The 21,698-nt window shown below is 38.3% G+C and overlaps 1 protein-coding gene across 4 annotated transcripts in view; it reads right to left on the reverse strand.

Moving 5' to 3' along the window:
* The window catches only part of OSBPL9 (oxysterol binding protein like 9), a 169,705-nt gene that overhangs the window by 46,786 nt on the left and 101,221 nt on the right, over nucleotides 1-21,698 (reverse strand). Inside the window, exon 1 of one of the 4 annotated variants that reach the window (XM_082834101.1) lies at nucleotides 13,435-13,587. The exons of 2 other annotated variants lie outside the window; for them this stretch is intronic. In XM_082834101.1, coding sequence (XP_082690227.1) covers nucleotides 13,435-13,461 — 27 coding nt within the window. In that variant the 5' untranslated portion in view covers nucleotides 13,462-13,587. Of the gene's footprint in view, nucleotides 1-13,305; nucleotides 13,326-13,434; nucleotides 13,588-21,698 lie in introns of those variants that run through there. One more of the 4 variants, XM_082834103.1, reaches the window with a different exon arrangement.

Genomic DNA, 21,698 nt, shown 5'->3' on the forward strand with positions numbered 1-21,698 from the left:
GTACAATGGGAGGTTTGTAACAACAGTTATTAGCTTAAAGTCCCAGAACGGGCCTAAAACTCCCTTGCACAGTAACCCATAAGTCTTTGGTATACTTTAAAATAAAATCTACATATATAGTTTCCCCATCTTAAATCAATAAAATAACATGTATGCATTTATTATTACCGTGGACAAGCAACTGACAGTAATTAAACCGTTTTCTCAAGTCTTGTAAGAATAATACACTAGAAGAAAATATAAGTTTTCACTACATATTGTGACTCAGTACACAGAATCAAGGCCACCTAGTCCAGGCTCCCACTCATATAAATTACTTTTATAATGTCCTTGAAAGTCATCTAGTCTTTACCTGAGTATCTCAAGAGAAAAGGAACTCAGTACCTCCTAACATAAACTATTTCACAAAATCCCTTTAAAGTCATAACTATTCCTCTTTCCATTAAACATTTAAGATATAAGGCACTATACATATTCATATCCTTTTTAATGGAATTTTGTTTCAAAACAGGTCATAAAAATAGAATACAGTCCTCTACCATGTTGAGTGGTTTGTCTTCCTTTGAAAAGAACTCAGAACAGGCAGACCCTTTAAAACAGTGTGACTTCATACTTCTTAGGGTGACACTTAGCTCTTGAGAACAAGCTAGTTGGGAGTCAAGCAGATGTACATTCTACTACTCTGTACTTGCCTTTTTATCTAACACTTATCACATTTTATCATAATTAAATATTTAATTGATTGACTTCTCTGAAGGATTATAAACTCCACAAGGGCAGGAACTGCCATTCATTCAGCACTATACCCCTGCACCTCGACTCCAGGCTAGCTCATTGTTGAGTGAATGTGTGTTGCACTGATTGTAGCTTCTGGCAACTGCTGATGCCATGATACCACTCTTCTCCATGACCACGTCTCCCTATATTTCCCCTGCCTTTCTGTTCTCTTTCTCCTTCTATTTTTCTACTCCCTCACTCCCTTTCTTTCCTTCTCTTTTGTCCTGCAGTAGCAACTGGTTATGTTGCATTTTTGGCAATCGGGACCAAAGAGGTTGCTGCTCCCTAGTTTACTATATTGATGATCCATAGTTCTAACTTGATGATTTCTGTATGAATTCATTTAAAGTTTAAATTAAACATGACTATTATACAGAAATAAAGATAAAATGGTCTGTGATGTAAAAAAAGTTAAACTAGAAGAAACTCAATAGAAATTAAACCATAAAATTAGAAATCTATGTAAAGAAAAAACCCCGACTTAAGTGGTGAGTATGCTAAAAAACAAAACAGTCTCAGTTTGCGAGAGTAATTTGCTAATTAAAGAAAGCTAAAGTATGTATATGAAGTCAAGAGTAACACATAATTCTGTATCAATCAAGACCTATGTATCCAGATTAAATATATATATGTATATGTATATATAGAGACAGACATTTGGCCCATTTTAAGGGGAATTTCAAAACTATCTAGAATGATAGAAGAATATTAAACTGCCTCAAAACTGTATGTAAGTACTTCCTACTATCTTTCTAATACTTATGTTGAACAGCATCACTTTTCTCAGAAGGTACTTCAAAGCTAACAAATGTCAGCAAAATTAAATGAATTTCTATCAATACTTTAATCGGGACATTAAACACTATTTATACTTTATACATACACATAACTGAATACTTTACCGCCATTAAAAAGAAGAGTATTAAAAGGGATGTCTTTAATACTTTCTGAAGTACATATGAATTATACTTCGTATGTAGCTACTTTGGAGAGACACTCTTAGTAAAACAGTACAAGAGGCAATTTTTGAGGCAAGGAGTAAGAGCTTTTAAAGTAATTCCTGCTGACAGAGGAAGAGTAATGAATAGTGGACGTAAGGTGGGAAAAGGTGGTTTAAGGTCTTGAGGTCAGAATCAGGAAATAAGGAAGTTATGAGTAATTTAAGGAACTGAGAAGAAAAATGCAGAACAGGAATGGCTATGGCTGAATAACACTGTAAAAAGAAATTAACAAATGAGTAATCATTTTCATATCAAATCTTATTTCACAGCAAAAACTTAAAGGACTAAGTACCCTACACTCAGTGCTTCCTCCTATACAGGACAAAATAGTATATAATAAAAATACGTTGTGAAGAGAGAAATACAGAAATTATTCCACATAAGTCTCATAGAAAAGTTCAGAATAACAAGAAAACAAAATAAGTTAACAGTAGTAAAACTGTAAAAGGGAATAACAGCTTAAAAATTTAACAAGGGAAAAACACCAAAGAAAACAAGACTCCTAATGAAAAATAAATGGCATAAATCCAGACAAAAGTAGATGATTTTTAAAAATTAGAAAAATACACACCCTATAAATAAAATCATAAAAACTCTGCAGAAATGTTGTTTTGATTAAATATAAGAGTATTTGGAAAGTTTATGTTCACAATTAGCAATTTGAGATGACATGCATCACAGATACGCTTTCATCCAATGAAAGAAGTATAGGGCATACTTACAATTGAATCACTTACAATTATTTTTGAAAATTCAAGAACTGGAGAGATACCAGAAGACTGGAAAAAAGCAAGTGTGGTACTGATCTTCCATAAAGGTAAGGAAAAGAGAGAATAGAAAGTTACTATGCTGTGCGTCTGACATCAATAATTAATTAAAGGAACTATAAGAGAAACATCTGTAGCTATACAGAGGAAAAGTAGGTACATGAGCAGCAAGTGGCAAGTTGAAAAATAAACAGATAAATAAACATTATGCCAAACTTAATGGCTTTTCTGTTCCTTAGAAATTTATTAGCAAATTAAGTTTTTTGAGAAATAACACCATTTTGTCTCCTTACCAAATGACTCAAAAGTTGCTTTAATGATGAAAAAAGTATATTAAAGAAACCAAAAATATTAGTAAGACCATGATTTTATGTGGGGTATACTAACATGTGATTTCCTTGGATTACTGAAAATTTGGAAACATTTATAATCTGCTGTCTCTGAGGTTTACTCACTTCAGCTAAAGGAAAACAGAATTTAGAGATATAGAAAAGTTATGAGAGTAAGAATTTCCCCTATTTTTAACGCTAAAGAACACTCAACTACCAATTCATTTGGAGTAAAGATTATCAATTCAAAAACGTCCATAAAATTGAGCCTATTACTAAACTCTTTACTCCGATGTAACTTCAGGAAGGTATTTTCCATCTAAGTCAATGTCCTGATAATCTAAGGCTCCAAAATAGGGTCTCTATTATCAAAATGGTAGCTATAGCTATCTTATCAACAACTGCTTAGGTACCCCAAGAATGCCAAAAAAGATAAGGCCTTTTCCCATAGTTCTAAATGAACAGTTCTAACACCATGGATTCACCACGGATGCACAGTATAGTAATTTTTTTCCCAGAATATTAGGTCCTCTGCTAGATACTTTATATTATTTCTTATTTCATTATTATAACATACATAGTAAGGTAGATAGATATTAACCCTATTTCATAAGTGCTTTCCCAAATCATCCAGCTGGGTTTTTTTTTTAATTGAGATTTCAACCCAGCCCTTTGATTTCAAATCCATTACACTTCTCTATTAAATCACAATGATATTTGAAAAGAATTCATGGCATAAGAGACTAAAATTTAATCTAAAAAATGCCTGAAGGAGCCCGGTATACCAAAAATGAACACCAGCTTTAAGGTCAGACTGATCTAGTTTTAAATCCTGAATCTGCAAGTCCCTAACCAATTACCTACATGATCTGGCCAAGTTACCTTCTCTACATCCTTTTCCTTATCCAGGGATGAACACAATAATAAACCACTCAAAGTTGTTGGATAGACGAAATGAAAGAATATGCATAAAGTAACACAGTAGTGGGTGTTCTATTTCCTCTCCACAATGTGGGATTGAAAATAACCAGGATTCACCACTGTATCCAAGGCCCTAAACTAGTGCCTAACAGACAGAAAAGGTCCTCAGTGAATATTTGATGGGTTAAAAACAAAATGAATTAACAACTAGGTAATACACAAAACATACGCAATTTTAATAGAGAAGTATAATCAAGAAAAGGATACAAGCGTAGGTTAAACTGTATTTAACATTCCTTTAAAAAAGGAATACAAACAGTAAGCTGATGAACTCAAGAAAATAAATAGTAATAAAAAAGGTATGAAGAACAAACAAGTTCAGTCAAACAATACAGTCTTGCAAAACAGATCAAAAACAGAATTCCCTATAAGATGTTCAGAAAAGTATCAGGTATTATGCCTGAACCACAAAAGGTAAACTGTACTCAATTATTACCTTGGTACCAAAGAGTCAAACAATATAAAGAAAGCCCCCCTTTTCCATAAAATAATCTGATTTTTGAAAATCCGTTAGTTCTTTGAAAAATAAGATTGTTTTTACCTTTAAATAAGAGAAAATAGCTTCTCTTAAAACAAAAAACAACACAAATCTGAATTGCTCATATATTTGGGACAGAAAACAGCTGCCTTGTCAAACAGGAATCAGGTACAGACATGGGTGCCAAAATTCCTTAGCTTTATTATAACTCTTAGCACAACTGCTTACTCTTCATGATCTCTCTTCATCTAATACTGACAGCGTTAGGTAACCTTTTGACTTACAGAACAAAACACTTATATTGATTCCGTAAAGTGATTTGGCTACTCAAACAACTGCACAGGCAAGGTTTGGGATTTTGTACTGTTTTCCTCTATTTAACTCACTGACAGCTTGTCTTTCCAAATGACTCTCCCAATTTATTCAGTAAAGTCATATGGAGCTTCCCTGGTGGTGCAGTGGTTAAGAATCCACCTGCCAAGGCAGGGGACATGGGTTCGTGCCCTGGTCTGGGAGGATACCACATGCCGCGGAGCAACTAAGCCCGTGCATCACAACTACTGAGCCGGCACTCTACAGCCCGTGAGCCACACTACTAAGCCCACGTGCCACAACTACTGAAGCCAGCGCGCCTAGAGCCCGTGCTCCGCAACGAGAGGCCACCACAATGAGAAGCCCACGCACTGTAACAAAGTAGCCCCCGCTCACCACAACTAGAGAAAGCCCCATGCGCAGCAACGAAGACCCAACGCAGCCAAAAATAAATACATAATAAATAAATATAAAAAATATTGAAGTCATATGAAAAGTTATTGCCAAAAGTAAATAAAACAAACAAAAACCTGAAGTTTGTAACCTGCGTGACCATTACCTAGTTTGTCTGGGATATCCCTAGTTATGTCTGTTGTCTCAACAAAATTATTAGCAGCCTCCTTCACTCTCAAAGTGCCCCAGTTTGGACAATAAATTATATGTTCTCTCTCTATATAAAGGTTGTAACTAGCATTTTAGAGATATAAAAGTCTGGAAGGCATACAGGATTGCCTCGAGATTTCAGAATGCAGCAAATTACTTTAAAAACAATCTAAACTGAAATAGTTTACAGCCTCTGAATGTAGAAAGCAAATTACAAAAGTAAAATAAACACCAGAATTCACGTCAATTAATAGTGGTTGAGGGCATACCTTATTCTAGATAAATAGAGACATGAACAATAAAGAAGTTACATTTTGAAAAGTTATTTTATTCACACACATGCACGGCACACACACACACCTGAAATAAAACACATGAAACAAAACACATGAGATGCAGATGTTATTCCTAGGGAGTGCAATTGAGAAAGAGGGGCATTTAAGACAGGGACTCTTAATTTTTACTTTATACATTCATAACGTCTGATTTTTAAAAGTATCTATTTACTTAAATTCAAAAACTTTATGTAAAAAGTATTCAGAAACTGTGCAGGTTATAAATATGATTCAAAAATTTTATAACTGTTTTAGCTTGCAAAATCATCAGCATTATTATTTTAAAATTATCTACCAAACCCTAAAATGACTTGAGAGAGTAAATTTGGCAATGCTGAAGCTGCTCAGATACACCTTTCCAAGCAAAATAAAATACAGCATAAAAAGCTTATAACATTATTTACAGATAAAGTACAAACTAGCAAAAACAAAAAACAAAAAAACCCATGCACTTGAAAATTAGCAATCACCGCTATACTGGAATAAATGCTGAGAAGAAAAATGGCCAGTAAAACAAAGCAGAATACCTAATTTTCTTCCCACATCCTTCCTGCCAATTCCATGGTCATGAGTCAACATTCAAAAAAGCAAACTCATAAAAAACAAAAACACCTACTACATGACCCCCCCAACAAAGCACTGTTTGACCATGTGGTTTCGGCAATCAGCCAAAGCTTTTCTTTTTCACATACTGGTGGGTCAGGCTACTGACAGTATCTTTTTTAAAATTAAAAGTCTTGGGTTAAGTCATTCCAGGATCTTAAATAAGCTCTGAGCTGCTTACTAGAGGGGATGCAAAAAATACATTCTTCCCCTTCCCAACCTCAGATTACTGCCTGTCATTCAGCTTCACAGCATTTTTTTTTTTAAACATCTTTACTGGAGTATAATTGCTTTACAATGGTGTGTTAGTTTCTGCTGTATAACAAAGTGAATCAGCTATACGTATACATATATCCCCATATCTCCTCCCTCCTGTGTCTCCCTCCCACCTTCCCTATCCCACCCCTCTAGGTGGTCACAAACCAGCTAGCTGATCTCCCTGTGCTATGCGGCTTCTTCCCACTAGCTATCTATTTTACATTTGGTAGTGTATATATGTCAATGCTACTCTCTCACTTCGTCCCAGCTTACCCTTCCCCCTCCCCGTGTCCTCAAGTCCATTCTCTACATCTGCATCTTTATTCCTGTCCTGCCACTAGGTTCACCAGGACTTTTTTTTTTTAAGATTCCATATATATGTGTTAGCATACGGTATTTGTTTTTCTCTTTCTGACTTACTTCACTCTGTATGACAGACTCTAGGTCCATCCACCTCACTACAAATAACTCAGTTTCATTTCTTTTTATGGCTGAGTAATATTCCATTGTATATACGTGCCACACCTTCTTTATCCATTCATCTGTCCATGGACACTTAGGTTGCTTCCATGTCCTGGCTATTGCAAATAGTGCTGCAGTGAACATTGTGGTACATGACTCTTCTTGAATTATGGTTTTCTCAGGGTATATGCCCAGTAGTGGGCTTGCTGGGTCATATGGTAATTCCATTTTTAGTTTTTAAAGGAACCTCCATACTGTTCTCCATAGTGGCTAGATCAATTTACATTCCCACCAACAGTGCAAGAGGGTTCCCTTTTCTCCACATCTTCTCCAGCACTTATTGTTTGTAGATTGTTTGATGATGGCCATTCTGACCGGTGTGAGGTGACACCTCGTTGTGGTTTTGATTTACATTTCTCTAATGATTAGTGATGTCGAGCATCCTTTCATGTGTTTGTTGGCAATCTGTATATCTTCTTTGGAGAAATGTCTATTTAGGTCTTCAGCCCATTTTTGGATTGGGTTGTTTGTTTTTTTGATATTGAGCTGCATGAGCTGCCTGTATATTTTGGAGATTAATCCTCTGTTAGTTGCTTCATTTGCAAATATTTTCTCCCATTCTGAGGGTTGTCTTTTGGTCTTGTTTATGGTTTCCTTTGCTGTGCAAAAGCCTTTAAGTTTCATTAGGCCCCATTTGTTAATTTTTGTTCTTATTTCCATTTCTCTAGGAGGTGGGTCAAAGCTTCACAGCATTTTGAAAAGCAAAAACTCTCACTGTTTTCAAGGGCCCACCAAAAACGGAAGTTTTAGAAAGTTTTATGCAAATCTGCTCTACATATAATGAGGGAAAAAATCACATTAAACACATGAATTCTTAAGCTTAATGTTTTAATAGTTCAAGTTTTGAAATAACTGCAGAATTCTCATACTCATTCATAATACCTGAAAATTTGATTATGAAATGTTTTCACAAAGAAAACCTAATATATTCCTCTAACAAAACTGGATCTCTCTACGTAGGAAAATATAACAAACTGAAAATGAAACACCCAAGGGAAGTTAAATGATAAGCTAGTCAGGCCAACAGACAATCAGTACTAAATGGCTTATTTCTCACACAAAACAACCAAACAAAATAGAACAAAAACAACAACCCTGAATTGGAAAGAACAGATTCTGTAACTGGTTTGGCATTTATCCCTTAAAAATCATATATGTTGAAGCAGTTTTTGTATATCTAATTTTAGCTGCCAGTGAACATCAAACAGAAGGAAACAGGTTGTTTTTGCTAAGGCTGTTAAGAGTGCAGTACAAAATTACCCTGATTTACCCTGATTACCCTAATTGTTGTCAGAAATCTATCAAAATGGTCTAAAATATGATTAGAATATATGCCCGACAGGACAGGACTCTTTTTGTTCTCTACTGTATCCTCCAGGCTAGTGTTTGGTTTCTAGCAAATGCTCGATAAAATTTTTGTAAATGAATGAAGAAATTCTGAAATGTACCTACCTGTTAGGATTTAAACATAAAAAAAACAATCAAATAAGTTCTTGCAGATTATAAACCAGAGTGCTCAGGAAAAAAATCACAAATAACATTTAATTATTCTTAATGATTTATTATATTACAAGTATGGATGCTGAACATTTTTAAGGCTAATTGAAAGTTTTTAAGAACAGAGAAACTGAACAGGAGGAAAGACATTGTACCACCCAGGCAGTACAAGAAGCAAGACCAGCTGAACAACTGAAACAAACTTCTAGAAACTCATTCTCTCCCGCCAAGTCTCATGAGCACAGTTTTATACATACTACTCTGGGCTTAGAATTCAGTGTTACAGTAATGGTTTATTCACTGGGTGTTTTTTACGACTATGACAACATTGTGCTGGATGCTTTGGACATGCCAAGATGAAGCAGATACAGATCGCACCCTAAGCGTTTCAAACGTGTAGCAGGAGATAAAAATCTGTCTACAAATAACTGATTCAAGCATGGTAGATTAAGTGTTATGAGAAAGATACTAAGAGATTCAAAGGAGAAAGTTAAGGGGATGAAAAGAGCTTCACAGAGGTAGCATTTTAGAGTGCAGGATTCTGACAGTAATGGGGAGGGGAAAATTATTAACAGTAGTGGGCAAGGGAGGGAAGCATCATAATCAGATGGGATTTTTGAACTCTTTAACCAAGTGACTAGAGAAATGAGGGCAGGGTTAAGGAAACTAACAAGGGATGCTGAGGTACCCAAGAATTAGGAACAGCAAGAAGCCTTCACCACTCCCAAGCCTGAAGGAACAAGGAGTGAAACAATGTAAATCCAAGTAGGCTCAAAGGACACTCTAGTTGTAACCACTGCTACGAATGCATGGAAGCGGAGAAAGAGCAAGAGGAATAAATACCCCAAAGCTTCTCTCTTTTCTTCCTTCTATCTTCCATCCTCCCATTGGCTAAACCCTACGAGAAGCCAGAGGATAAAGAACTCCAGATGACACAGGCTGTAAAGGTCAGCCTCCTGAAGCAGGGAGTAGAGAGGGGCATAGAATGAATCTGCAGGAAAATGGAGAATAACCAGAAAAGCCATCTTCCCAGACTCAGGAACCAGTATATAAGCACAAAGAGAGACTGGAAAGCACAAGGAATCCAAATAAGGAATGATATTCTCTTGGAGAAGTATGTAAGATGCTATTTTTCGGATCTGGGTACTGAATCTGAAAGGAAACCAAAATTAGTGCCTGAACTGGAAAAATTACTGGGACTTGGAGAGTGAGGTGAGCAGTGAATGAATAGCAGCATCAGAGTAGCACTCCAGTTCTCTCTAGAGCTAATAAAAGAGCAAGAATCATAGGCTGTAGTCCTAGTTATTCTAATCTCTAACTGTGTGACCTTGGCCAAGTCATTTGTCTTCTCTGAAACTGTTTTCTCCATTATAAAAATAGGTAGAAGCCGAATTAAAACTTTAAGATCCCTTCCAGTTCTAAGATTCTGTGAAGCCAGTATATCCAGGTAAATGACCATATTCACCAGATGAGTAAATACCTCATCATACTGGAAAAACCTGGGGTCCACTCACTTTCTAAAAAAATTAATTTCATTTAAATAAAGACAATAAGAACTTACAGGTTGTAACTGCAGCCAGGTCCTCCACCATAGGACAACAAATGTTAAAACACAAGCAAAAATTTAGTGTAACCTTGAAACTGAATGAGGAAGACTAATGCAACCAGATTTAAAAACATGCTCTGGAATGCAGAGAATGCAAAGAAACAACCGAGTAAGCAGAATAACTTGGTTGAAGTGGCACAGTTCAGAAAAAACAAAATTAGCTGCTCAAGTCAATATAGCAAAGAAGCAAAGTTCTTAAAGGTGTTTCCAGAAATAAATGAACTCCAGTGTGGAAAGGGCTACCAGTATCTCCCCTGTCCCACAACACACACAGAGCAACCATTACCTTTCCTTCGTAACACAAATATTCACTGAACATGTTATGTGCCAGGGACTATCAATGCCTTCAAAGGACATCTTTAAGGACAATACAAATAATAGCAATTATAATTAATCATTACCTAATCTTCTGGAATGAGATCAGATTTCACCCCTTCTAAGTAGTCTCCCTGACTTCTCTAGCCAGCAACATGCTTTTTCCTATGAAACTAACTACTACAGAACCAATTTGTGCTGGTACTGCTGCTAGTATTCTTTCAACTATATCAGAAGTCATGTAGGTTGGGGGAGGAGGAGTTTGCCTGGAAATCTGCTCACCATTTGTAACATTATTTCTAAACATTTTCTCCAGTCCTGTCTCTCAGGTGTGACAGCAACCAGGGAGCTTGGTGACTTAGCAAACATTTCTAACTCACAGGGATAAACCCAGCTCCAGTACACTGAGCCAAAGGTTGCACACTTAGGACATGATTAAGCCACATATTCTGATCATTTAATGAGGATCCCCTAAGCACCCACAATGTACCAAGCACTGGACTAGGGGCAAAGGCCCTAGGAATAAAGGAGGTTAGAGTCTAATCCAAGAATCAGATATGTGCACAAAAATTTATAGTACAGAAGTATGAACAAAGTGCTGTAGTAGCACATGAAGGACAATAGTAATTCTAACTTTCTCTGCCTGAAGGAAGGAAGACATCAAAGAAAAAGTAACATGCAAACTGTATGTCAAAGGAAGAAGTGGAGATTTATCACTTGATTGAATGCTAAGCAATTATAATTCTAATCAAGAGGGAAAGGCTGTGACTGGACCAAGAGCTATGAGAGGCTATGCCATGTTCCAAATGGTTAACAGCTCACAGTGCTAGAGTAGATGCCTCGGGTAGGCTGCCCGCAGCTGAGTCCACACTCAAGAGCAATAAATTAGGACCAGATTGTGAAGGGCCTTAAAGAACATTCCCAGCATCTGCGCTTTGGCAAGGGGGAGCCAAAACAGATTTTAAGCACAGCAGTAACTCAGTGGGATCTGACTGTGGATAAAGAGTATGGGTAGAGGGAGTCTAGAGACAAGGAGACTAGTTAGGTTTTGCAAAAGTCTAGGTGAGATGATGAGGGCCTGAATTAAAGCATTATCAGGTGGAAAAAAGAAGCCAAATCCAAGAGACATTACTAAGGCAAATTTAACAGGACCTGGTGACCGGACATGGAAAATAAGGGAGATGGAAAATGGCTTTAAATGACTAAATGCCTGTGTGTGGTGGAACTACAATTAATTAAAATACTTCGGGAGAGGTACTTGGCTTAAACACATTTTCAGCTATTCTACTATTCTTTCAAACATAATATTTGTTTAAACCTTTATTGGAAAATCTTCCTAAATATAATTTTAGGCCAAGTACATTATAGTACACATAAAAACTGTCTTTTTCTATAGAATCCCCATAAACATCAGTTCTTACTCAACACTATAAAGTTTAGATACTGATAGAACTCAATATATCCTAAGGGACATCTTAGAATTTCCTTTTTAGAATAAAAGCCTGATATCCTTTGTCTCAAGCAACAGACTGCAAACTATGCAAATGCCTGATTCTCCAATCAGCAGAATATGGTTGTATCACAATGCTCTTTACTGGCTGAACCAAACTTATCAACTGGGGATGGTTCAGTGGTTAGATTATTACTGAATCCAATCTTTCCACACTAAAGGGAAAAAACACCCAAAACCAACTAGGACTTTGGAAACATCAAAATGGATGTGACCAACAGTCACTGCAGCCTAATATTTACTGAAGGGCACTTCAAGTAAAATGTCATCTCTGTCAAAACCAAACTCAGGACACTTTGAAAACAGATCCAGCTTCTCTGCTATCTTTCTAATTTCCCATTTAAGTTCTCCAGACTAAAAGTCTGATTTTTAGTGGTTTTTATCTTCCCTGGGCTAGGAAAGGTAATAGGTATTTAATTTAAGTTGCTGGCGTACACAAAAAGTGAAAAAAAAACTTTTTAAATTTTAAGTAAATGAGAGATGTTAACACTATTCATTAAAGAGCTTTATCACAAACTCAGTTCAATAAAGGCAATGTTCTGAGAGACGACTCACAGTGGATGAGAATTTCCAACTTAAAGTTCTCTACAAAAACTCTTAAAACTGCAACTACTATTTTAAGATCTCTCCCACCTTCTCCACTCAAAACTAGGAGAAATAATTACTTGATTTCTTTTTGATCTCCTGAACACAGATAAAAGTAAACGGTTTAATCAACAAGCAAAGCCAAATGTTAACTTCAAATTAGCAAAAATTAGTTTTCTTGATCAATACATCTCTCGCTCTTTCATAACAAAAATACTTGTGAAGTGTAGTAGGAATGCAGCGAAAAATGCATGATTCAAACATACTTCCTGGTCTATTGCTTATATTCAACTTTCCATAACCAAGCTTACTGAGAACTTAAACCCTTCCCTGCAGTTTTTACGAGAACCCCCCCTACAACTATTCCAAAGTTTTCACGATTTTTGCACAAGCTACCCAAAAAGCATAAAACCACCTGCCTCCCCCCTCTCCATACTCACACTCACAAATAATAGCACCCATAATTATTACACACAAAAATACTGGGCCAGACAAGAACACAGAGCCAAAACTGAAACAACAGAAAATGTTTGGCTCGCAACTAGAAATTCTATTAATGGGCAACTGGTCAAAATTAGGCTTTCACATTAAGAGAAAGTTTAACTCTTACGTTTAGTATCTTGAGACAGCTTTCGAAAGGAAAACAGAGTTCCACGAAAATGAATCGAAAAAGGGGAAGCGATTCTCTCCAGGCTGGTTTGGTGGCGAATGACCTCTCAGGGGTACAGAATTAGGCCCCTAGCCTCTGCCTCCAACCATCCCGGCGGAGGAAGTGAGGAGAGTCCCAGAGAAGAGAGGGCTCGGGCGGCCACGTCGTCCTACTCACCCCAGGGCGCGGCGGGAAGGAGGCAGGGAGAGAACGACATTCGCGCCCACGGCCCGGGCAGGCAGCAGGGTCCCTGGGGACTCAGGGGTGGGAGCCGGCCCCTCTCCCAGACCCTCCGGGTCTACTCACTCCGCAAGCAGCCGTCAAGAAAGCCATTCGCCAAGGCCCCCGCCCTGTGTGCCTCCAGGGGAGGGAGCCGAGGGCTGCTTCCGGGCACCCCCTCTTCTCCTCCCTCCGCCGGATCACCGGGCTGACGCGCAGTCGGTCCCGTCAGCTTCAGCCGGTCCCCCGGGACAGCCCCTCTCCCCCTACTCCTGCCCCAGGCCTAGGGGCCGCCCCGATTGGCTGGCCCTGTAGCCTCTTGGCAAAGAGACCCCTGGCGATTGGCCATGGGTCACCTGCTGAAAAGGAGGTGAGTGGCCGACGATTGGCGGTTAGGCCAATTTTGGGGTGGAGAGGCGGGAGGGGCCTGCCGCGGCGGGCGAGCATCCGGAGAGCCCGGCTCCCCTGCCGCCTCCTCGCTGAGCGCAGGGCTCATCCCGGGGCCCGGACCTGCTCCCACGCCCGGAGCTGTGCCTCGGGACACGCGGCCGCCCCGGCACGCCAGTGCAGCCCGCAGGACGGGAAGCTCGTGGCTCGAGGGAGCTCAGCTAGGCTTCGAGGCTTCGGCCCCGGAGATTCCCACAGTGTGGCGCCCGGGGAAGGACCCGGTCACAGAGGTAAACGTGCTACACCTACACCCACCCGCTGCTAGCTCGACATCCAATATTTTGGCAGCTGTGCAGCCAAGTTTCATCTGGATAACTGCTTTTGCTTACTTCCGAAAAGTTGTTTGTGTCACGAGGCGGGGGAGGAGGAGATACTATATCAATAAACAAAAGCAGGGGTGCCTGTTTTATTTTATTAATCCAGGGAAACACTAGGCTTGCTGTTGTGACACAGCTCCATAAGGAATGTAGGTGGCTTGTGAAGATGCTTCAGGAATCCAAATGGCATAACTTCAAATTAGATGGAAAGTTCGGACTTCGAGGACCTCAGCAGAGAACCATCCAAAATGCAGGAAATCCCAGACGTAAATAAATGACTGACTTACTGACCTGGAGGACAATTACCTTCTGCTTTTACTATTTTTTCCTTATGGTTATTTATATACCTGTAATTCTACTAAACTAAGCATCTAATTAATTTTTGTAGCTCTACTGGTAGCCCCTACAACTAGCACATTGTACACTGCACAAAAGGCTCAATAGATGCTTGCTGCACTGTGTTAAAGAGCCCTTAAGTTTTGTTTTATGCAAATTTTTTCAAAACGTCCAATACCAAATGCACTCTCTTCTTCCCGCACCCCCTTCCTCAAAAGCCAGGTCCTCTTCCAGTCCTCCCTGTATCAGTAAATGAAAACCACTACCATCCACTCGATATGCGAACCATGAACCTGGCAGTCCTTGACACTTTCCTCATTCCACATTGAATCCATCACCACGTTCTGCCATTTTTACCTCCTGAATACAATCTCAATTCTACCTCTCTCCATCACCACCACTCAATCACAGGTCCCAGCCTCTTGAAACAATCTCCTTAGTAAAGTATTCCTGCTTCTTAAAGCTTCTCCAATTCATCCTCAACACTATGGCCACAGTAGTTGGTTTCCAAAACCAAAGTCATGACTCCCATCTCACCCCACCCCGCCCCATTAAAGAACTTCAACTGCCTTCCATTGTGTTTAGGATACAACTCAGCATTCAGCAATGGTGTGCAAGGTTTAGCCCTACCTGCCCCTCGCTCCATCTTAACACCTTCCACTCCCTCATTTTCTGCACTCCACACAATGGCCTTTTTCATGTTTCTTCAATTTGCCTTGGACCTTCCAACCTCAGGGCCTTGGCACATGGCCCCTGTGGTTACTTTGTCTTTTACACTGTCCCCTTGAAACTAATCCCCACCCTTCACTTTTTTTAAAAAATATTTATTTATTTGGTTGTGCCGGGTCTTAGTTGCGGCAGGCGGGTTCCTTAGTTGCGGCATGCGAGCTCTTCGTTGCGGCATGTGGGATCTAGTTCCCTGAACAGGGATCGAACCCGGGGCCTAGGCATTGGGAGCTCGGAGTCTTAACCACTTCACCACCAGGGAAATCCTAATCCCCACCCTTCACTTAATTTACTTCTACTCATCATCATTTCCTCGCTGCCTATGTGAATTCTTCCTATTTTATGCTCTCATAGCCCATGCAACGCTCCTTTATAAAACTTATTACAGCTCCAGTAAGTCCCCTACATACGAACGAGTTCCGTTCCGAGAACGTGTTTGCAAGTCCAATTTGTTCGTAAGTCCAACAAAGTTGGCCTAGGTACCCAAATAACACAATCTGCTATATAGCACTGTACTGTAATAGGTTTATAATATTTTTCACACAAATAATACATAAAAAACAAACACAAAAAATAAAGAAAACATTTTTAATCTTACAGTACAGTAACTTGAAAAGTACAGTAGTACAGTACAACAGCTGGCATACAGGGGCTGGCATCGAGTGAACAGGCAAGAAGAGTTACTGACTGGAGGAGGGAGAGGAGCTGGGAGATGGTAGAGCTGAAGGATCATCAGCAATAGGAGACAGAGGGTAAACTGCGATTTCACTCATGACTGATGTTGATGGAATGCACGTTTGCATCTTTGAAAGTCTGCAACTTGAAGGTTTTCTGTCTGCATACTTCTTTAATGTTTTATATTCACCACTAGACTGTAAAAGGTAAAGAGGCAAGGATCTATCTGATTTTGTTCATCAAAGCCTCAATTTAGCCAAATGCCTGGCACATATTAGGTGCTCAATAATGGATTTCCTACGGTAACAGAGTCTGAAAATAAACATCAATTCTATGATAAGCATCAATTAAACTATAAGCAGTGATGGAGAAAAATACATTAATTTTGCCAGATGGACAAGGTCAATGTCTAAGAACCTCCACTAATACCCTTTACAGTTTTCCTTTAATATCTGCTTTTCTAGCAGTTAATTTTGTGCCAGAGCAGCTCAGAGGGCTTAATTCAATATTGGCTGATCAAACAGTTCTCCAGGCCAAGGGGCAAAAAAGCCTACACCTCTAATTCTGTCTATATATTGTACTAATTGACCCTGTAAGAGACATAATACTAATTTATGTAATTCCTGATTACCAGTTCTTTCATGTGATTTTCATGTGTTCTTTCTCACTCCATAACAAGACAGAAAGACCCATAGGGTCATCAAGGACTTTGTACTTAACGGTACACACCAGGACTTCCCTGGTGGCACAGTGGTTAAGAATCCGCCTGCCAATGCAGGCAACATGGTTCGAACACAGTTTCGATCCCTGGTCCGGGAAGATCCCATATGCTGTGGAGCAACTGAGCCCCATGCGCCACAACTACTGAACCTGAGCTGTAGAGCCCACGAGCCACAATTACTGAGCCCATGTGCCACAACTACTGCAGCCCGCATGCCTAGAGCCTGTGCTCCGCAGCAAAGTAAAGCCACCACAACAAGAAGCCCACACACCGCAACAAAGAGTAGCCCCCGCTCACCGCAGCTAGAGAAAGCCCACACACAGCAACGAAGACCCAATGCAGCCAAAAAATAAATAAATTTATTTAAAAAAAGACACAGTACATACCAAAATATCAGATTTTTTTTAAGTGTCCTCCAAATCTTCCATCATCATCATCATCATCATCATCATCATCATCATCATCATCATCATCACGGGTCAGTAGCTTCAAAATCTAAGGCACTATCATTTTTGACAGTGTAGTGTAAATAGTTAAGTCCTAGTAAAAATTTAGTGGAACCAATTATAATTAGGGTTTCTTTTGATAGATCTAAGTGTTAAAACTGGTGTAATGGCAATAGAGAATATGACTTATGACAGTCTCTTAATAATATAGCTACAGTCCAGAGTCTACCTTTTCACAGTTTCATATTAGAGATAACTGTGTTATAGACATATAATTCTCATTTTCCTAGTCCTAGTGTAAAGTGAGTGTGCACAAAAGATGTAGCATTTAAAATGAAAAGTAATTAAACAATACAAGGCAACATACCCATTTTATCCCAAAAAACTATAGGACTTCTAACCAAATTTGTGTTGAAAAAAACTCAAATTTATGTTTAAAAACACTCAAGTGTTTTTAAAGAAATCTACAAGTTGTTTAGAAGAAAATTAAGTGACCAATGCCTTAAAGTCATATATGACAACTGACTTCCAACCCATGTATCAAAGGGGTCTTCGATACTTTTCAAACTACATAACTAAAGCTACTAAGCGATTAAATTAAATTACTTAATTTCTTTTGTTGTTCAAGAAAAGAATGGAATATAGTGATTAAGAAGCATAAAAAACATCATTGGGGACTTCCCTGGTGGCGCAGTGGTTAGGAATCCACCTGCCAATGCAGGGGATGCGGGTTCGAGCCCTGGTCTGGGAAGATCCCACATATGTGGAGCAACTAAACCCGTGCTCTACAACTACTGAGCCTGTGCTCTAAAGCCCGCAAGCCATAAATACGGAGCCCACGTGCCACAACTACTGAAGCCCGCACACCTAGAGCCCGTGCTCTGCAATGAGAGAAGCCACCTCAATGAGAAGCCCGCGCACCACCATGAAGAGTAGTCTCCACTCACCGTGTGCAGCAACGAAGACACAACACAGCCAAAAATAAAATAAAATATAAATAAATTTATTTTAAAAAAATCACCATGTTGTATACTTTAAACTTATACAGTGATCTATGTCAAATTATCCTCAATAAACCTGGAGGAAAAGATTGAAAAACAAATACAAAACAAGAAAAACTTAAAAAAAAAAACCGCACACCTCCAAATTTCCCTCTTGCTGCATCTCACAAAAAAATGTATAAAACACAATCTGAGAAAAATCAAAACATTAAGGTTCAGGGTGAGGGGGGATCTTTAAAAATGACAGGAAGTCTATTGACTAAAAAATAGGCCAACTTTACCTATAGCTATTAAGATGAAAAGAGCATTTTAACTATACAGAATTTATGTACTACTTTCAAAAATATTATTTCTGCTAGAGAGTCCAGTAATGTTTACCTATAAATCACATTCTACTCTTATGTCATTTTAGAGATAGATGACAAATACTTTTGATTACAGTAGACGAAAAGAAGCAGCAAAAATAGGGGAAAAAAACGCATAGTGTCCCTAGGAATTTGCCTAGCAACTTAGGCCCAATGATTAGAGCAGACAATATTAAAGGACAGCTCTTGGAAGCAGGATATGTAGCTCCACTATTTTGTCTGACCAGTACCCAGAAGTCTCAAAATTAAAGTCAGCCAATAAATTTTCACATAGAAAATTTAGCCAGATGGAATAAATATACCATTTGGCATACAGCAGAAGCAGTCCCTAACTTGTGATCAGGACCACCATGTTCCAGAAGTTTCTATATAAATTATTTGCAATTCATAATGCATTATGAAACAAACAAACAAAAAAATATTTGGTTCAAGGTTAGGAATGAATACCCTCTACACAACCCCACAATGATTATGATAGTGTACTGCTTATTCATCACTGTATCTTTAGCATCTCCTCACACAGAGACTGGCATGTATTAACTGCTTAATAAATGTCTAATGAATGACTGAAATGCCAGGTACTACACTACAAATATAGCAGTATACACAGCTAAAAAGGTTGAAAATGGGTAGTCTAACAAGGAAAACAGAGAAAGCAGAGGGGCAGAAGGCTAATGTTTTTCTATTATAAGCCTTTTAGTACCATTCAATTTTTAAATTATATGAGAAAGGTGCTATTGCCCTAATTTTTACAGTTAAATTCTGCATTGGTCACTTAACTTTCTTCTGAAACAATTTACAGGTTTCATTAAAACCACGTGAGTTGCCAAAACTGGTTAGAAGTACAGAGCTCATTGCCACAAGATGGATAAAACGGCTTTGTATTGTGTGATTACTCTTCATTTTAAATGCTCCAGCTTTTAGGCACACTAACTTTACATTAGGATTAGGATGTTAACAAACTGGAACTCTATGTTTTTCTCTAAAGAAGGGGTGTAGGAAAAACTATTGCTTTTATTTTATATACTCCTACATAGCTAAATTTTTTTTGGATCATGACTTACTTATGACATTACTGTAGTTTTTTAAAAATTCAATTCCCATGATTTTTATTTTCTTCTTTATACTAGGCTGAGCTCCATAAAGACAAGGACAATATGTCATTTATTCACAATTATATCCTCTACAACTAGTATAGTGCATGGAACATATAAGTGTCTGATAAATATTTACCAAATAAATAACTTTTCTGTATTCTCTATATGTTCTGAATTGAGCATGAACTATTTTTTTTAAGTTTTAAACTTTATTTTTATAAAGAGAAGGCAGGAAAATATAAGTTCTAAAAGTTTTCCATAAAAACACAGTTAAAATAAATTTTTGGCAGTTAAAGGAATAATCTTTAGCATCTATAAAATTGGATCATTTGTTTTTAGTTGTTTCCCAAGAGTTCAAGATAGACAGGCCACCACTATTACAACAAAATTTATTTAAAAAAAGGAATCCTTGAATCCTAAATTCCAATTTAGGAGCCAGAAATTTGTCTGCCCTCAGTAACAGCAACAACATTGGCAACATTCCTTAGCGGAATTTTCCTTTGTTGTAGGAACCCCAAGTAACTGGCTACTTCATACCATTTTACCTGTGGAAGAAGTGACACATCTACATTGCAATCACTTCCTTTGGGAAACAAAGGGCTTCAAGGGAGAAAAACAAAACACATCTATTTTCCTACATGATACAAAAATAAAATCTAATGAGGCCAGGAAAAACAATACATCTCAAAGTTCTCAATAAAGAGCAATATAAAAGCAATCTATACATCATGTGTTTGTTCATTAATTCCTTCAATTATTTCTTTATTTAACTATCATTTATCGAGCACCATTTAGAATGCCATTGAGAGCACCATTGAGAATGTACAGGGGGTGGGAATGGTAAGAGTAGTAGTTGCATTAGTAATGGCTTAAAATTTGCCAAGTTATTACTATAGCTAGGCATTATTTCAGCAAATTTACATTTAACTCATTTAATCATCAAAACAACCCTGTAAATTAGGTACTTTTATTATCTTCATTTTATAGATGAGGACATTGGAACTCAGAGTAATGTCAAGAATAAGTGGTGGCACTGGGATACAAACCAAGACATTCTGGTTCCAGAGTCAAGTCCTTCACCATACTTCACCATCTCTGGGAAGAAAATCTTTACTTTTTTTTGCCAATCAAATCAACATTTAATTACATACTTCTAAATGTCCCATCTTCTGCATGTATTAACTTTAAAAATATATATATATAAAAATAACTCTTTTTATTACATGTATTTTAAAATATCAAAGCTATCAGAGTCTGACTTCCCATTTTACTACATGTATTTTAAAATATCAAAGCTATCAGAGTCTAAGACTTCCCAAAATTATCTTTTTCTTCTTGTTATTCCCAAAGATATGTAAATTCTCTTCAAAGCAAAAGCTCATATATTCCAAAACTGGATCAAATTAAGTACCTGACCTTAAGGAGTCTGCATCCTAACCGACGAGGTGGGAATTATATATACTCTAAAGGATAACAAAAAGAATATGGTAAGGATTCAGTGAACTGTGCAATGAGTAACATTCAAAGGAAAGAGATCACTGAGTTTGGGGGGTGGGGGAGGAGGGGTAGGTCAGGGGAAGAGGTCAGTTCTGAACTGGGCTTTGAAGAAAAGAGGCAGAATGCAAAGGCAGAGTGGAGGCAGATGGCATTACAGAGAGACAGAGCATCATGTACAAGAATGTAGAGACCAGAAATGAAAAGATGTGTTCAGAGGAAAGCAAGTAAAGGGCAGCACTCTAGTAGGTTTATGTAGGGGTACAGTGGTGGAAATGTCTAGAAAGGCAGTCTGAGAATAGATCACATAGAGACTTGAATATCAGTCTAACCAACTGTGGAGGGAATCTCATCTGCCACATTCAGTCTAATCTGAATCTTAATATACTTATCTTCTTACTGGATCACAAATTTGCTAAAATGATGCTAGTCATTTATAAAACTGCCTAAATTAAAAAGAAACTTATGGGGCTTCCCTGCTGGCGCAGTGGTTGAGAGTCCGCCTGCCGATGAAGGGGACGCGGGTTTGTGCCCCAGTCGGGGAAGATCCCACATGCCGCGGAGCAGCTGGGCCCGTGAGCCATGGCTGCTGATCCTGCGCGTCCAGAGCCTGTGCTCCACAACAGGAGAGGCCACAACAGTGAGAGGCCCACGTACCGCAAAAAAAAAAAAAAAAAAAGGAAACTTATGAAGAAATTCATTAAAAAGAATTCATAGAGATTCTTC

The sequence above is a fragment of the Leucopleurus acutus genome (assembly GCF_964270905.1).
Source record: "Leucopleurus acutus genome assembly, chromosome: 2".
NCBI lineage: Eukaryota > Metazoa > Chordata > Mammalia > Artiodactyla > Delphinidae > Leucopleurus > Leucopleurus acutus.